The sequence below is a fragment of the Myxocyprinus asiaticus genome, chromosome 23 (genome assembly GCF_019703515.2).
Source record: "Myxocyprinus asiaticus isolate MX2 ecotype Aquarium Trade chromosome 23, UBuf_Myxa_2, whole genome shotgun sequence".
NCBI lineage: Eukaryota > Metazoa > Chordata > Actinopteri > Cypriniformes > Catostomidae > Myxocyprinus > Myxocyprinus asiaticus.
Genome location: NC_059366.1, coordinates 1,327,926 through 1,347,236, shown reverse-complemented (window position 1 = coordinate 1,347,236; position 19,311 = coordinate 1,327,926). Strand labels below are relative to the sequence as shown.

The following is a 19,311-nucleotide window of genomic DNA, read 5'->3' as shown; positions in this document are numbered from 1 at the left end:
CCCTGCAAAAATTAACCATGGTTTCACTACAGTAACAATAGTTTAACCATGGTATTTAGTTAAACCATAGTTACCACACAATTATCCATTGCTACTACAACATTATTTTAGTAAAACCATGGTTAACAATTTTTTAACTACTTATTAACTACACTTACACACAAACTCATAATAAATGTCACCGTTAGATATGTTGTTATTTTAGTGTGAATTTACTCCAGAAGCTGTTTGTCTGATTTTCTAACATTACCTCTACAAGACACTGATCCCTCTTGTTTGAACGAGTGTTGTGACGGCGCAAGCGCTTGTCTGCTTGTGTCTTTCAACATGCATGTTAAAATGAGCGGAGGAAGAAATAATTCCCATCCTGCACAAGTATTTGCTAATATATCCTAATCCTTTTTATTTCACATTGAAGCTTATGATTATTGTTCATGTTCATGGTAACCAAATAATATCCCTAGATTTTTTTTTATTTTTTAGAATCGATATTTTTATGTGAGGATCGATATTTTTGATCCAACATCAATATCGGAAGTATCGACACTTAAGGATCGATCCGCCCATCCCGCACCAAGTCGGACAGATTTCTAACAGGCATACACCGCTGATCACCGGTGATCGGTTCTGCGCAGAATTTGTTAATCTCAAACGATCCGATTAATACAAATGTATCGAAAATGGGTTCATTCCTCGAAGCTGCAGGACCGGGTTCATTTCACTGCCATCTGGTGGCGAAGACATGAAGCGTATCTAGTGTTCCTTGACCAGTGTATCTCCCGCAAGTCTACAAGGAACACCCACTTCACGACACGCCCATTACATGTAACGCCCCCCTTGGACCATCAAGCGATTCTATTGGCAATAAGAACTTTTAAAATCCCATGCAATCGCTGTATGATTCATTTTCTCTTAACTCTTTAAATATGACGAAGAAAAACTTTGAAATGAAATGTCATATCATAGTATTAAACGGAAGATATAAATGGTGAACTGAACTTTAATGTGAATTTTTGTGTAAGTACTCTTTATTCCTGAAGGTGTTCATAAAATGTCTTCTTGTTCAATAATATAGATATAAATGGTAAGATAAATGTTTATCTGTTCTGTTTTTTCCAGTTAGCTTACATGCTAATTGCTTAGCTTATTAGCTTAGCATACGGCTAGTTTCTTCTCCTCTCCACTTTCTTTAAATTTCCCCTCACTGTCGCCACCTACTGATACGGCGGTGTGAATTAATTTAAAAGAACTTTTAATTTGCGGTATATTTAATGATTTTACAAACGTTTCATTTCTACATATTTGTGGTTATGGTTAGGTTTAGATTATGGATAGGTGTATGTGTTTATGGTTGCTGCGGGACTCCAAATAAACACAACAAACAGTGTATGAATGTGGCATCTTACTGTTCCAAGACTTCAGGATTTCGCTGGTTATTTGGAGGGGGCGTAACTTGAATTGCGTGCCCGGTAGTGGGCGTGTTTTGCAGTAGTCTTGCAGGACGCAGACAGACCACTCTCTCCTTGACTGCAGCTGCTTTTACATCTGATTATTTCATCATGTTATATATGAAGCCAAAGATGTTATATCGTTTTGTGTTTTTTTCCACATTCCTTTTCAGATTTAAACTTTTATTGGTAAAATTTGCTTTTGATTCTGAGAGAGGTTGTTACTTTAGCTACCGTATGTTATGTGATATACTAAAATTCCCTTTGAGTGTAAAACTGGTATGTTGGGGAAAGTGTGGTTACTGTAGGCTAACATATCTGAAAGTCTTCAAAGCCTCTCCATAGATTATATCCAGCAAGGCATTATTTACAGATTATTTTAAAGAAATATGGTAAATTATTTTAATTAATCTTATTATAATTTTGGCTAAATTTCATGTACATCAATGCAATTCTACTAATAGAAAACCCAACTTTGTGGTGTTACTACAGAATTATGGGGCTCTTTGAAGACTTTCTGAATATAAAGTGAGAATTATCAACACATTTTGTTTAACTTTAAAACAAGTTTGTGTCAGTTTAAGTTTAACAGAAAAAGGAAGATTTAGTAAAATCTTCACACTTCACACTTCTTTTAACTCTTAATTGTGTATTTTCAGTTAAAATGTTATAGCTTTGTATTTATGGTGTAAATAAATATGATGAACGTTTTGCTACAAGTAGTCTACATCAATCATTACATTTAAGAGGGTCAATTCACTTTTGTGTGTGTGTGTGTGTGTGTAAATCTCAAGAACCAAATAAACTACAGCACAATTTCTTTGTCACAATTGCCAGTATGGTTAATCTGGCCCAGATTGTGTGAAAATGATTATATCAGTATTTCAAAAATCAGTGGTTTTCCCAAAGTTTTGCTGTCATTTTCACCACAACGAACAATTTCGCCCCAAATAAAGTGATATTACAAAACAAATAGTGTACTTGTGTACCAAGGAAACCAAACAGTGTAAGTTAAGAGCATGCTTGAGATGTTTGACGGAAAGTCAAGGAACGTATCATTTGTGAACAGAATATTTTTGAATTGTGTGTCATTTCCAATCAAGCTGTAATTTTGTAAAATTATGCAAAGAGAAAAGGTTAATTGTGTGATACATAAAACAACTAGCTATGAAATGTGCCTTAGCAAGACAAAGGAATCTGTCAATTTATTCCCCAAAAGTGGACTAGTGCATTCCTTAAGGCATGGTTTTCTGTAGCTGCCTATTGGATGTGCCTGTTACTTGTGTCACTTGTGCTTGTTACTTTTCTCAGCGCTGTTAAGGATGGGCCAATCACAACAGTTTGTGATTACAGGATAAGAGATTTTTATTTAATTATATTGGGGATTTTCATTTTATAGCAGGTACCAATCCTTTAGGTGAAACGATTTAAACGGTAAATACGTTTTAGTGTACACATGTCTCCAATGAGGCAAAGATCGTCTCAATGTCCTTCTTGACCGCTGAGCGCCCCCTGGAGGAAGTGAACTGTCACTTTTTAATACGATCTCAGCAGCGTTCTCTCCGTTCATTGGCTGCGATAGCGGAAGTGACTCACGCCTGACGCTTCCACCAACAATCCCCATACAAACGTCAAAACTCTCCGCAAAAAATAGGTGAGATAACGCTTACTTTAATAACTACAGCTAGTTTATGAACACAGTGCATCATTATTCGGAATCTGCTGTTAATATATTCCGTTAGATTCAGTTTGTTATGACGACATTTACCTGGTTATGTGCTCAGTTTAGGCCTTGTGTCATTCAATGAGAAAAACAGGCTGTTGTGATGATCGGTTCTTTGAAATCCCCATTCAGTGTCTGACGCATTCATTTGGCTACAGCTCAGAATTGAGTGTTTAATTACAGAGGAAACCTGTGATTAAATTGTCTTCCTGAACAACTACAGTTGCAGGTGAATGTCAGAAAAGGTTCTAGACAGCATGTCTGCCCATCTTAGTCTCCAAATCTAGTGAGCTGTCTACCTAGACAGCATGTTGTGTGTAAACCTAATGAGCATTATTGTAAATGCTACTTGTTGTTTCTGTCAGGGATGGAGCTGGCACACAGTTTACTGCTGAATGAAGAGGCTCTGTCTCACATCACTGAAGCAAAGAGAGCTGTCTTCATCTTTGAGTGGCTCAGGTTTCTGGATAAAGTTCTTATAGCAGCAAATAAGGTAAAACTTCCCATATTACACCTTACATACACTGTAATGTGGGTTCTGCTTCTTCCAACTGTCCACACTGTGTGTAATGTATTTCAATACATCCTGTCAAGAGTTGTACAGGTGCATCTCAATAAATTAGAATGTCGTGGAAAAGTTCATTTATTTCAGTAATTCAACTCAAATTGTGAAACTCGTGTATTAAATAAATTCAGTGCACACCGACTGAAGTAGTTTAAGTCTTTGGTTCTTTTAATTGTGATGATTTTGGCTCACATTTAACAAAAACCCACCAATTCACTATCTCAAAAAATTAGAATACATCATAAGACCAATAAAAAAAACATTTTTAGTAAATTGTTGGCCTTCTGGAAAGTATGTTCATTTACTGTATATGTACTCAATACTTGGTAGGGGCTCCTTTTGCTTTAATTACTGCCTCAATTCGGCGTGGCATGGAGGTGATCAGTTTGTGGCACTGCTGAGGTGGTATGGAAGCCCAGGTTTCTTTGACAGTGGCCTTCAGCTCATCTGCATTTTTTGGTCTCTTGTTTCTCATTTTCCTCTTGACAATACCCCATAGATTCTCTATGGGGTTCAGGTCTGGTGAGTTTGCTGGCCAGTCAAGCACACCAACACCATGGTCATTTAACCAACTTTTGGTGCTTTTGGCAGTGTGGGCAGGTGCCAAATCCTGCTGGAAAATGAAATCAGCATCTTTAAAAAGCTGGTCAGCAGAAGGAAGCATGAAGTGCTCCAAAATTTCTTGGTAAACGGGTGCAGTGACTTTTGGTTTTCATGGACCAACACCAGCAGATGACATTGCACCCCAAATCATCACAGACTGTGGAAACTTAACACTGGACTTCAAGCAACTTGGGCTATGAGCTTCTCCACCCTTCCTCCAGACTCTAGGACCTTGGTTTCCAAATGAAATACAAAACTTGCTCTCATCTGAAAAGAGGACTTTGGACCACTGGGCAACAGTCCAGTTCTTCTTCTCCTTAGCCCAGGTAAGACGCCTCTGACGCTGTCTGTGGTTCAGGAGTGGCTTAACAAGAGGAATACGACAACTGTAGCCAAATTCCTTGACATGTCTGTGTGTGGTGGCTCTTGATGCCTTGACACCAGCCTCAGTCCATTCCTTGTGAAGTTCACCCAAATTCTTGAATCGATTTTGCTTGACAATCCTCATAAGGCTGCGGTTCTCTCGGTTGGTTGTGCATCTTTTTCTTCCACACCTTTTTCCTTCCTCTCAACTTTCTGTTAACATGCTTGGATACAGCACTCTGTGAACAGCCAGCTTCTTTGGCAATGAATGTTTGTGGCTTACCCTCCTTGTGAAGGGTGTCAATGATTGTCTTCTGGACAACTGTCAGATCAGCAGTCTTCCCCATGATTGTGTAGCCTAGTGAACCAAACTGAGAGACCATTTTGAAGGCTCAGGAAACCTTTGCAGGTGTTTTGAGCTGATTAGCTGATTGGCATGTCACCATATTCTAATTTTTTGAGATAGTGAATTGGTGGGTTTTTGTTAAATGTGAGCCAAAATCATCACAATTAAAAGAACCAAAGACTTAAACTACTTCAGTCTGTGTGCACTGAATTTATTTAATACACGAGTTTCACAATTTGAGTTGAATTACTGAAATAAATGAACTTTTCCATGACATTCTAATTTATTGAGATGCACCTGTAGTATGTCCTTTAAAAGGGAACATGAATTCTCATATGTAAATGTAGTTCCCGGGTGTGTCAGAGGAACATAGTTTTGAACACACATGGGTGAATCCCACAAAACATCTCAAGAACATGTCCAGGTCATATTTCACCCTAAAAATGCAAAGGAAGAAATGAGAAATAAAAAAATGAAATAATAATAATAATAAAAAAAGACATTTTCTTGAATCTCATTACTGCAGTGTGGCGTAATGTGAAGATATGTTATTTAACTTGTAACGTGTTGTATAAAGTACCTTTAATTTCATTCATGCAGATTGGAATAAAATATTGTGTTTCAGTATTGTGAGAATGGGAATTACAAATAATCTCAAAAATATGAATGCAGAATAATAAAACTTTTGTAAAATATGCTTAAAGAAATATTCCAGATTCAATAGAAGCATTTGTTGCTTAATGTTAATTACCACAAAAAATTAATCCCTATATATATATATATATATATATATATATGTGTGTGTGTGTGTGTGTATATATATATATATATATATATATATATATATATATATATATATATATATACATATGTGTGTGTATATATATATATATATATATATATATATATATATATATATAAGCAATATCACATGAGCAAGAGTGGGATATGGCCCTACATCAGCACTGCTCTGATTCGGCCGAGTGCCATAGGTAATCACAGCAGTGCTGATTTAGGGCCAAATAGCACGATTGCGAGTGTGAACTTGCTTATATACAACAGTTCAATGAACAAGTACATTTAAAAAAATGAGGTAAAACTGAGTACGGTCACAAAAAACGCATTTGTGCATGGAACTTTTTTGTTAAATGACGGTTCAGAATCTGCCATTACTGGTTCACACCAAATGATGTGTCCAAGCCTTCCAAACACATCACTTTAAAACAAGTATCACGGCTTGGGCTGTTTCTAACAAGTTATTGGAGAAACAAGGATGTGTGTGTGTGTGTGTGTGAGAGAGAGAGAGAGAGAGAGAGAGAGAGAGAGAGAGAGAAAGAGAAATAGATGGAGTGTGTGCAGTCACGATCACCTGTTGATGATGCTGTAGTGTGTTAGTCAGCTTTCTGAAGATAATGTCATTTTTGTCAAAAGCATCCTATTTTCTCAGTGGAAAAATAGCCGTCCATGCGGGGGTGTTCCTCTCTATTTCGCGGTTTCCGGTGCGCAAGAGTCTTTCACTATAGAAACCGCAATCTTCTCCGCCATTTTGAACGTTATTTTCTCTCCAATGTGGAAACTCCGGTAAGAGGTAAGCTCCTTGAGTTTGTGTAATTAATCTGTCTGTACTCCGCAGTGATGAGCTTTAATGGTGAAGTTGTTAGTTTAAAGTCATTTAAAGCTATTTCCTAGCTTTAGTAGTGTAGTAGTAATATGAGCGATCACGGAGTGCTGTTGAATATAAACATTGACTGACGCTGACTCACTTCACGTCACCAACTGGCTCATATTACACAGAGGTCAGTTGTCTCCACCTGCTGGCTAACATATGTAATGTCATAATATTAGATGTAAAGAGACAGATAGCTTTTAACACATCTGCACCGCAGTTTTGATCAGCACGAACACAAGCGGCGTGATGCACACAGTGAAGTGTCCGAGTGCTGATGGTGTGATGCATCAGTACTCATGGAATGTCTCTCGTCCAATCAGATTCAAGGACTGGAACTAACTGTTGTATAAATATATAAAATATATATATTAAAAAATCGAGGCTACAGTGAGGCACTTACAATGGAAATCAAGGGGGGCCAATTTTTGGAAGGTTTAAAATAGTGGTCAACCGATATATCGCCAAAGCCGATATTCAGAACTTTTTTATTGTCGGCATTGGCCGATTTGTTTCTTGACAACAAATCGGCCCATCTTCACAGTACCATCCCAATGGTGAAGCATGGTGGTGGTAGCATCATGCTGTGGGGTGTTTTTCAGCAGCAGGGACTGCAGGACTGGACAAGGTTGAAGGAAAGCTGAACACAGAAATATACAGAGATATTTTTAATGAAACCTTGTCCAGAGCGCTCAGGACCTCAGACTGGGCCGAAGGTTCAACTTCCAACAGGATAATGACCCTAAGTACACAGACAAGACACCGCAAGAGTGGCTTAGAGACAACTCTGTGAATGCCTTTGAGTGGCCTAGCCAGAGCCCGGACTTGAGCCCAATCGAACATGTCTGGAGAGACCTAAAAATGGTTGTCAGTAGACAGTAAAGACTTATGTAAGGGATAATGTACAGTCAGTCAGTTGTTATCGCACAATAAACCCTGACAGGTGATCAGGACACCGACATGAAGCGGAGGACACTTGTATCAGCCTGAAGGGGTTTATTTTGCGATAACAATTGGCTGACTGTACATTATCCTGCTTATTACACGGCTACTAATTAAATAAATAAATAGACATAAAATATTGATTTGCATTGAAATAATGGTATCATGTAAAATTAAATATACCGCAGAGTAGAATTCCTGAATTCAACCTTCAGTTTGCATTGGAGATCTGATCTCTGATCTGCTGTATCTAACTAAATAAACTTCAAAAATTGATTTGAGTTAACCGAAGACTACCTGCAAACCTGGATGTGCAATCATTATTCTGAAATAATTGCCCGCTGAATGCTGCGATTGACCGCTCGGAAGTATTCCAGAGAGCCGTGTAATAATAAAAGATAGTCACAAGCCTCTGTGCTTGTTTCTTCTGTACAAGTGTCTGTATGATCCTCCTGACTGACTGATGTTTCTGGCAACAGGTTGATGTGAAGGAGAAACAGAAGAAGCTGGTGGAGCAGTTGACTGGTTTGATCAGCAGTTCTCCAGGACCACCCACCAGAAAACTGCTGGCCAAGAACCTGGCCGTGCTCTACAGCATCGGAGACACCTTCACCGTCTTCCAGACACTCGACAAGTGTAATGACATCATCAAAAGCAAAGACGACACGCCGGCGTACTTGCCCACCAAACTGTGAGTGCAGTCCACTGCTGCTAAAAGAAGAGAAATTAAGCTGTTGATGTGATGTACCGGCTTGAGTCCGGATATTAAACAGTATTTTGAGATGTTAAAGCAGGTGTGTCATAATTAGAGAGCGATTGTAATATATGTAACTATTAATGACACTTTTTCATGATGTTCATAATATTGAAGAGAGGAAAGACAATGTCAGTTTCTGTTAAATGCTGTTTATTTCTAAATGTATTGCTGACCATTGCTTATTTAAAGCAACACTTGAAACAAATATAAAAAAATCTTTCATTATTTACGCACCCTGTAAGGTCACTCAGAACTTATGACTCACAGGGTTTATTTGCCATATAATGTAAGTAAATAGCGACTCCAGTCTGTCAAGCTCAAAAAAAAAAGGACAAGAAGCACCATAAACCACAGTAAAAGTAATCCATACAACTCATGCTCTTAAAATAACTACTTAAAGGGCTAGTTCGCCCAAAAATGAAAATTCTCTCATCATTTACTCACTTTCATGCCATCCCAGATGTGTACTACTATCTTTCTTCAGCAGAACACAAACAAGGATTTTTGGAAGAATATCTCAGCTCTGTAGGTCCATACAATGCAAGTGAATGGTGACCAGAACTTTGTAGCTCCAAAAAGAACATTAAGGCAGTATAAAAGTAATCCATAAGACTCCAGTGGTTTAATCCATGTCTTCTGAAGTGATATTATAGGCATGGGTTAGAAACAGATCAATATTTAAGTAATTTGTTTTTATTGAAAATATACACTTTCATTTACAGCCACCTACTGGGTGGGGCTGGTCAAAGTTGGTGATTGGTTGTAAAAAAAAAAAAGGACTTAAATATTGATCTGTTTCTCACCCACACCTATCATATATCTTCAGAAGGCATGGATTAAACCACTGGAGTCTTATGGATTACTTTTAAGATGCTTTTATGTCCTTTTTGGACCCTCTGAGTTCTGTCACAATTCACTTGCATTGTATAGACCTACAGAGCTGAGATATTCTTCTAAAAATCTTCTTTTGTGTTCTGCAGAAGATAGAAAGTCATACACATCTGGGATGGCATAAAGGTGAGGAAATGATTGAGAGAATTTTCATTTTTGTATGAACTATCCCTTTAAATGTAATGATGTTCATCACACAAAGTTATAGAATGGCTTCAGAAGACTTGAGTTATTAATTATTAAGTCTTATTAATTACTTTTACTTTATGCTTTAGTTTTTTTGTTGTCCTTTTTTGAGCTTGACAGACTGGAGTCCCTATTCACTTTCATTATATGGCAAATAAACCCTGTAAAGAAAAAATTACCTTTTGGATTTCATGGGGGAAAAAAAGAGGCATGTGGGTTATCTAAAGCAGTGGTTTCCAAACCTTTTTCCTTGAAGCCTACTAACGTATAAGAAAGTGTATGTATGTGTGTGTGTGTATATATATATATATATATATATATATATATATATATATATATATATATATATATATATATATATATATATATATATATATATATATATATATCACACACACACACACACACACACACACACACACACACACACACACACACACACACACACACAATGGTGGCCAAAAGTTTGGAATAATGTACAGATTTTGCTCTTATGGAAATAAATTGGTACTTTTATTCACCAAAGTGGCATTCAACTGATTACAATGTATAGTCAGGACATTAATAACGTGAAAAATTACTATTATAATTTGAAAGAAATGTTCAGAACTTCTTAAACTACAAAGATTTCTCATCAAAAAATCCTCAACGTGCAGCAACGACAGCTTTGCAGATCTTTGGCATTCTAGCTGTCAGTTTGTCCAGATACTCAGGTGACATTTCACCCCACGCTTCCTGTAGCACTTGCCATAGATGTGACTGTCTTGTCGGGCACTTCTCACGCACCTTACAGTCTAGCTGATCCCACAAAAGCTCCATGGGGTTAAGATCCATAACACTCTTTTCCAATTATCTGTTGTCCAATGTCTGTGTTTCTTTGCCCACTCTAACCTTTTCTTTTTGTTTTTCTGTTTCAATAGTGGCTTTTTCTTTGCAATTCTTCCCATAAGGCCTGCACCCCTGAGTCTTCTCTTTACTGTTGTACATGAAACTGGTGTTGAGCGGGTAGAATTCAATGAAGCTGTCAGCTGAGGACATGTGAGGTGTCTATTTCTCAAACTAGAGACTCTGATGTACTTATCCTCTTGTTTAGTTGTACATCTGGTCTTCCACATCTCTTTCTGTCCTTGTTAGAGCCAGTTGTCCTTTGTCTTTGAAGACTGTAGTGTACACCTTTGTATGAAATCTTCAGTTTTTTGGCAATTTCAAGCATTGTATAGCCTTCATTCCTCAAAACAATGATTGACTGACGTGTTTCTAGAGAAAGCGGTTTCTTTTTTGCCATTTTTGATCTAATATTGACCTTAAGACATGCCAGTCTATTGCATACTGTGGCAACTCAAAAACAAAGACAATGTTTAGCTTCATTTAACGAAACAAATAGCTTTCAGCTGTGTTTGATATAATAGCAAGTGATTTTCTAGTACCAAATTAGCAATTTAGCATGATTACTCAAGGATAAGGTGTTGGAGTGATGGCTGCAGGAAATGGGGCCTGTCTAGATTTGATTAAAAATGACTTTTTTCAGATAGTGATGGTGCTGTTTTTTACATCAGTAATGTCCTGACTATACTTTGTGATCAGTTGAATGCCACTTTGGTGAATTAAAGTACCGATTTCCTTCCGAAACAGCAAAATCTGTATATTATTCTAAACTTTTGGCTGCCAGTGTGTGTGTGTATATATATATATATATATATATATATATATATATATATATATATATATATATATATATATATTAGTATGTGTAAATATATATATATATATATATATATATATATATATATATATACACACACACACACACACAGTATAATGTCATTTTTCAAACTCAAATCCGTTTTTTGTATATTTTTTTGTCCATCACATCACATGTTGTTTCAAAGCAGAAAATCATGTCTGAAAGTCCCTAGTGAGCAAGCCAAAGGCAAGGAAAGAAACATATAGAGATGCTTAGGTAGAAGAGGGAGAAAAACCCACCCTCCTCCTGCAAGGCTCACATTATAATAAATATACAGTTGTTAAATATGATCTAGTTACATACTGTAGTATGTGTGATACTAGTTATGTGTTCATTGAATAAATTAATTAACTTTGGTTAACTTTAACCTGTAAGTTAAACCCTCATTGCCAAAGGAAAGACATTATACATTTTGATGGAAGGTTATGAACACAAACATTTTTGTTCTTTGGAATAACATGCATGTGTATTAAGAAAGTGACTTATAAGTGCCACAAGATGCTGTTAAAGTGTATAAATGTATAAATTTGAGAAACATTGTATGTGAGCACGGTGTGTGTTGTTGTGATGTCAGTGCTGCTGTGGCTTGTGTGGGGGCATTCTATGAGCGGATGGGCCGAATGCTGGGCAGCTCTTTCCCTGAAACCATCAATAACCTGCTGAAAGCTCTGAAGAGTGCAGAGGTACTGCGCCGGTCTCATTTTCTGTTTCACAGACACGTTTAATCATGTTGATTTTCTCAAGCTGCTGTGTGTTTGTGTCAGTCTCAGGGTCGAGGGGAGATTCTGCTCAGTCTGCAGAAGGTTCTCAGTGGGCTTGGAGGGGCTGCCGCCTCCTGTCATAGAGATATTTACAAGAATGCTCGCTCGCTGCTCACTGACAGATCCATGGCGGTCCGATGTGCCATCGCAAAGGTAAACCGCATGCTGACAGACACATTTAGTATTCATAGTTAACTAATCGATGATTTAAAGAAGTTACTACTAATGTTTATTAGACATGAATGTGACTTCCTGATTTCAGTGTGTGAGATACAGTTTGAACGATCATGTGATTCTGATGCAATTGTTCCTGTCTCTGGTCAGTGCTTGTTAGAGCTGCAGAATGAGGCTGTGTTCATCTGGACGACTGAACTGGAGAATGTGGCCACGCTGTGTTTTAAAGCTCTGGAAGGTTCTACGTACGGTGTGCGCGTCGCTGTTTCCACACTGTTGGGAACGGCCATGGCCACAGCGCTCATGCCGAAACAGGCCACAGGTGAATTTCATGTGTGTTTATGTGGACGAGCAGATGTAGATTTATGTGCAAAGGTTCAGTGGGTGCTGTTGCATTGCTCTTGTTTGCTCTCCCTGAAACCCTCATGTGTCTCTAGGTTTAGAGGTTTGTTTGAGTGCTCGCGCACCGGTCTCAACCACGCCGCACTGATGAGCCCACTCTGCTCGCGCAGCTCTGTCTTGTAGTAAATGCAGCGAGTCACGTTTAAATGTTGAATTTTAATTCAGCACAGATTTCAGTTATAAACCACAATGATGTGCATAAGCTACTCGAAACCATATTAAACGGCCCCAACATTGGAGAAAACATGCAAAAGTAATTAGAAACAAAGTTATAAGATGAAAACTAGCAACGAAAAAATATTTTCATTAGCTTAAAGGGGTCATTACATAATCTTTTTGTATAATTTTATTATCTTCCCTGAGGTTCACTTATAATGTCAGTAAAGTTTTTTTTTTCTTGCACCAAAACAGTCTAACGGTATAATTTAATATTTAATAATACAGTAACAGTCATAATTTAATAATATATATTTATTTTCCAACCTGTCTCTGGCCCTCTGTCTGAAACGCTCAGTTTTAAGCTATCTATGATTGGCTAATTTTGTGTAGCCCCTCAAATATAGACAAGTTTGAAACTTAATCGGTAGAAAATGAACAAGCTCCACAACATTATAAAATTATATTTCTGGGTTTACACATAACGTACACCCAATACATTTCATCCGAATACATTAAGCACAGTGGCAGCTTGATTATAAAACAGTCATGACATTAGAAAAATTCGTGAATTAAGCTGTTTACATACGGTTCTGCGTTGGGTCCAATAGAGTTTTTAACTGTCCCATCTTTAATAATGTTCATTCAAAAACAGTTCCTTTGCAAAGCTTGAATCATGACTGGTTCACAAGCAATCCATGCTGATCTGATGCGAAAACATACAATCCACGCTGAAATGTTCTGAATACGCAAACATAATACAATCCATAGTGATGTTGGGTGCTTCAACCAGCTTCAACAGGCAAAGCAGAGATGCTGGTCTTCACATCTCACATCTTCTGTGTTTGTTTACACACAGAACAGCATGTGTTTCTCCCAGTCAGTGGCAGCAGCAGAATGAGACGTGTTTTTAAAAGTTGCGCTTGTACTGCTCTTAAAACGCGGTGCACATTGTTCCCTCCCTTCGGGAGATGGTAACAACTGATGCATCCCTCACGCACATGCGAAAGGGGAGCCTCTTTAAGAATCTGTTGAGTCTCCTTAAATCTAAGATTGGACGGAAACTTCCGTCTCATTTTGAAACAAGGAGGTAGGTTGAGTAAAAGTGAGTGCTGACGGGGTCCCCCTGGAGTCTGGCGGGAAGTGGGGCTACCCTGGGTATGACACACTTGGACATCGTCATAGCCACAAAATCTCTAGTTGGCTAGTTGGCACCCTGAAATTTGGGGCATATTGCACCTTTGTTAGTTGCTGGGTGGTCGCGGACAGCTTAACACGCTTTTCCAAAACTTAAGAGACGTTTGGACCAAAAAGATGTCCGGGAATGATGGGTAGGTCCCTCAAGGTCTTTTTGCAGTCCTCTGGTAATCTGGCCTGAGCGAGCCATACCTGCCGGTGAGCTGTTAGAAGCGTCGCAGTGAGAGAGCCCAGTTCTCATGTCACGTGACCCATGGCCAGCAAGGCTATCTGCAAGAACTGAGGGACAGAGGGGTCCACTTCAACAGACTCTAAAGAGCTAGTGGCCACAAGGATCAGTTGGCAGATAGTGTTAGCACAAGTGATATAGGCAACAGACTTGTATGTTTTCTTTAGAAAATGATCAGTGCGGCCACACTGGGCACTAGGGCACCAGACGTTCCCTCGCAATGCTTCATCTGGAGACACCACCAAGGTGGCGACTGGCTGTTCAACTTCTGGCACGTTTCGCACCCCAATGGTGTAAGGTGCGTTCAGTTTTTGATTGCCTCTTGGCCGTCCCTGATCCTTTCATGGCGCTACAAAATTCTGCCACAAAGTCTTTACATGCAAGCAAAGTAAAAGTATCTGTAGGTAGAGACTTGCGAAAGAACACATTGGACTGAACAGGATGGGCAGGACACTCATCAAGTCTGAGACGTGCCACTGCCATCTGAAGCACTGTCAATGTGTCATCCACCGGAGGTGGAACAGTCCCTGAAGAATGGCATGAGCCTCCAGAGCCAGATCCAGCTGGCACGTCCTGCGGATCATCAAACCCGGCAGTTTCAAAGACAAGGTGCTGCTGAAATTGTGTATCAGAAGCACACATGGACATAGTGTCAAGGTGGGAGCAATGAGGAGTGTTGGGCACTTCGTTCAGGAGTGGGTTTTGTTATTAGCAATAATTGATAATTATTAATTATTAAAATCAATAGGACATTGATTAGAATCAAAATTTGCTTTTTAATCCTTTTGAATCGACAAAGCTGACCATCAGTTATCAAATTCAATAGATTATTAATTATCAAAGATAATTATTAATTAATAAAATCAACAGAACATTGATTAGAATTAACATTAGCATATTGATCATTCAAAGCAACAATCATCAAAGATATCAATTATCAAAATCAATAGAATATTAATAAGGATTAATATCACCGGGGCACCACCCTGGAATCAGGGATAGTCATGAGTTCGAATCCTGGGTGTGCTGAGTGACTCCAGCCAGGTCTCCTAAGCAACCAAATTGGCCCAGTTGCTAGGGAGGGTAGAGTCACATGGGGTAACCTCCTCGTGGTTGCGATTAGTGGTTGTCGCTCTCAATGGGGCGCGTGGAAAGTTGTGCGTGGATCGCGGAGAATAGCATGAGCCTCCACATGCTGTGAGTCTCTGCAGTGTCATGCACAGTGAGCCACGTGATTGACTGTCTCAGAAGCGGAGGCAACTGAGACTTGTCCTCCGCCACCTGGATTGAGGTGAGTAACTGTGAGGACCTAGTAAGTAGAGGGAATTTGGCATTCCAAAATTGGGGAGAAAAGGGGATAAAAAAAGGAGTGGATCTTTTCTTAACCAGATGTGTGCCAGCAGCTGCAGAGACATAGCGCATTTGAGGTCTCTGCTGTGAAACTGGTTCTGGTAATTCAAGATTATCTTCCTGGTTGCGGTCCAGATCAGCCAAACGCAACAGTCTCCAAGACAAAGGCAGCAAGCTACAGTGTGGACACGGATCCGTAAGCGCTTCACGTAGGAGTTGAAGTCCAAGGCATGATAGGCAGTGATCATCCCCATCATCAGGAAGGAGCTCATTAGGACAGAGTCTTCAATTCAGTGGATAGGCAGGAGAAATTGAGCTGTAAGCCATTTCGACTATCAAGTTGCCCTTCGGATAGAACCGCAAGGAGTAATTGCTATATGCAAATGCTCACAACCTCCGGATGAACCGCGAGGATCTTTGGAGGAAGGATACCAGAGCGATAGTACCACGTAATTGGCTCAATCACACCCATGGATAGGACCGACAGGCGTAAAGAGAACACACAAAATTAGCAGGAAAAAACGTGAACACGGCAGCTCAAGTCCAACGGCTCGTTAATTCAACAGATAGTTATACACTAACAAAGATACGGGATAAAGGAGAAACTAACCCCTAGCCCGGATAGAACTGAGAGATATAAAAATATACTCAAACCAGCCCATCTGGCACCAACAATCATGCCATGGTCCAAATCATTGAGATTAGTGCCCGACTGATTTATCGGTCAGCCTATATTAGCCTTTCACAGATATATCGGCATCTGCGTATATGTTTACCGATATGCGCAGATAAGAAAACCTTTTTTTTTTTCAGAACATATAATGCAGAAAACAACGTTTGGGGTGATTTAGAATTGGTGTCATAATGTAGTTTGTCCACCAATTGTTTACAGAGCTGAGATGACGGTGGTTCTGCAGACAGTGCAGAGGTAAGCGGTGTCTTCACGGTAAGCTGCTAACTAGTTTGTGAAATACATACTGGAAAGTTAATAAACAATGACCCCATCATTTTCCCTTTTCAATATTACTAATATAACGTTAACCCTGTCCCTGACAACCATGTCACTCATGTTTATCACATCTGTTTGCTGTTAGCCAGCTATAGTTTTTCAGTGCAGTCAGTAACATAGCAGATTGAAAGGTACGCATCAGAGCATGTGTCTGTTGAGTGTTGATTTCACGCTACGTTGTTACCTAGTTGGTGAGACGCAATGCTGGAAAGTAAATCAACAACATCCATCTTTTACTCTCCATGACAACAAGCTTATAGCTAACTAGCTAACCACGAAGCCACTTTCATACTTTGTCAGCTGAGTGGAAGCTAATGTGTAAACATATATTCACCAAACTGTTTTGTTCAGGATTCGCGGTTTGGTACTCCCTTCAACCGAACAATTCCAGTCGTTGCATTTACAAAATGTAATATTTAAAAGTCAGATTTTCCACCGTTGAAAGTTTTCCTATAGCAGAATACGGTGTAACACTGCTGCCGCTGTTTATCTCTTGACTCGGCAGGTGTAAATGCTTCTTGTTTTACAACCTGCCCCTAATTGACTGGCAGTATTAAAATAGTCAGCAGTTGACTGATACTAAAGAGTTCTACTGATATTTATTTAGCTATTTATTTTATTTTTATTTATTCTTTATTTTAATGGTCAGCAGTTGACTGATACTAAAGAGTACTGATGTTTATTTAGCTATTTATTTTATTTGAATTGATTCTTTATTCAAATGGTCAGCAATTGACTGATACTAAACATACAGTACTGAGTTTTATTTAGCTATAATTTTAATTTATTCTTTATTTAAATGGTCAGCAACTGACTGATACTAAACATACAGTACTGAGTTTTATTTAGCTATAATTTTAATTTATTCTTTATTTTAATGGTCAGCAACTGACTGATACTAAACATACAGTACTGATGATTAAGCTATTTATTGTATTTATTCTTTATTTTCTCAGTGTTCATTTCTAGAATTAGTTGACAATGTATAATAATAATGTCAAATATTCTTTGATAAAAATATTTGTTTAAGAAAGCAGCCTTCTGAGTACCTTTGCATAGTCATATTGGTGCAAAATCGGTGCACAATCCACATGGAAAAGTTCTGTTTTTATTCCAGCTCAAAAATTAACTATATCGGCCACCATATCGGTAATCGGTGAATTTCCCCTCTCTAAAATCGGTATCGATCTCAAAATTCCCATATCAGTTGGGCTCTAATTGAGATCACATTTTTTCCCCATTCTGATGGTCGATGTGAACATTAACTAAAGCTTCTGACCTGTATTAGCATGATGTTATGCACTGCACTGCTGCTTCATGATTGGCTGATAGATAATTGCATGGATGATTGTTGGTGCCAGACGGGCTGGTTTGAGTTTCTATAACTGCTGATCTCCTGGGATTTTTACGCACAACAGTCTCTAGAATTTACTCTGAATAGTGCCAAAAACAAAAAACATCCAGTGAGCGGCAGTTCTATGGATGGAAATGTCTTGTTGATGAGAGAGGTCAACAGAGAATGGCCAGACTGGTTCGAACTGACAAAGTCTACGGTAACTCAGATAACCACTCTGTACAATTGTTGTGAGAAGAATATAATCTCAGAATGCTATTCTGAGATGTGGGTTGGCACTGTTTTGGCGGCACGAGGGGGACCTACACAATATTAGGCAGGTGGTTTTAATGTTGTGGCTGATCGGTGTATATTAGAAGATCAAGGAAAATTTGATTCCTCATGTTATGACCCCTTTAAATAAAAGTAAAAAAAAAAAAAAAACTAAACTGTAAATGTGCACTACAATACGAGCGAAATGTAATTTTCAGTTATTGTTGGATGATCTTATTTAAATAATCTCTCTCGTATGTGAATATGACAAATATATATTTTTTAATGCAAATACCCACAATGCTTTGTGCTTTTTACTTTGTCAAAGGGAACATACTGTATGGGGGCATTTAAATTGTTGTTATTAATAATTATTTGTGTTTTGTTGCAAATAGTTGTTTCATGTGATCTGTGACCCCTTTTGTCAAGTTGCACCCTGTCAACATTTATCCAGAGACTATTTAGCAGAGACGGGCCACTTCTATTAAAAAGAATTGGAGAAGTTGGAATGCCCAACCAAGAGTTCTAAGCGCACAATGGTCAATGGATGTAGAAAGGAGGTCCCGCCTTAAAGTTAAAAGAGCCAGTCACCTTTTAGATACAGACATTCCCTGTCAATCATCTTGAAAAAGCGCATGCACATTAGCTATACAAACCGGGAAAATGTAGTTTTTAGCGTAATATGAGGTAAAGAAGCACAATTTATGATTCAAGCATTGTCAGATTTTATTGCTGATTTGAAATATGTTCTTTGATCATAATCTTGACCAGCCATTTTTGAGATTTCAGTCTTTCTCCATTCAAGTAGATAGGAGCTACACTGGCATGACTGGAAATAGCCTCCTGAGAGCGTTCCAAAGATGGCTGCCAGTGGACTGCCTTGCTTGAAAGACTCTGATTTATCTCAGTTCTCCTTGTGCATGTGCAACTGAAGTACAGGCATATATGTATTTCTGTGAAGAAAAAGTTTATTTGATGATTGAATTAGAATCAGTTATAATTTAAATTATTTAAACTGTTTTTGTATGACCTAAATTTGAGTTGAAACAACATAGCTATAAATAGCAAATCTGAGTTGGGTCTACTTGCTTCTACGGTAGTTACCTTAACTTAAAAAGATAAGTTCATTCTATATTAACACCAAGTTGAGTGAACTTAATTACACAAGTTTTGGAGACACCATTAATCAATTC

The 19,311-nt window shown here is 38.4% G+C and overlaps 1 protein-coding gene across 3 annotated transcripts in view; it reads left to right on the top strand.

The window, feature by feature from the left end:
* The first annotated feature begins 3,025 nt into the window (after positions 1 to 3,025).
* The window catches only part of heatr5b (HEAT repeat containing 5B), a 93,458-nt gene continuing 77,172 nt past the window's right edge, over positions 3,026 to 19,311 (top strand). For 2 of the 3 annotated variants that reach the window (XM_051651114.1, XM_051651116.1), the window contains exons 1-7: positions 3,052 to 3,102; positions 3,304 to 3,400; positions 3,537 to 3,664; positions 8,136 to 8,347; positions 11,809 to 11,917; positions 11,999 to 12,148; positions 12,320 to 12,491. In XM_051651114.1, the coding sequence (XP_051507074.1) occupies positions 3,539 to 3,664; positions 8,136 to 8,347; positions 11,809 to 11,917; positions 11,999 to 12,148; positions 12,320 to 12,491 (769 nt within the window). In that variant the 5' untranslated portion in view covers positions 3,052 to 3,102; positions 3,304 to 3,400; positions 3,537 to 3,538. Of the gene's footprint in view, positions 3,103 to 3,303; positions 3,401 to 3,536; positions 3,665 to 8,135; positions 8,348 to 11,808; positions 11,918 to 11,998; positions 12,149 to 12,319; positions 12,492 to 19,311 lie in introns of all 3 variants that reach the window. The other variant, XM_051651115.1, reaches the window with a different exon arrangement.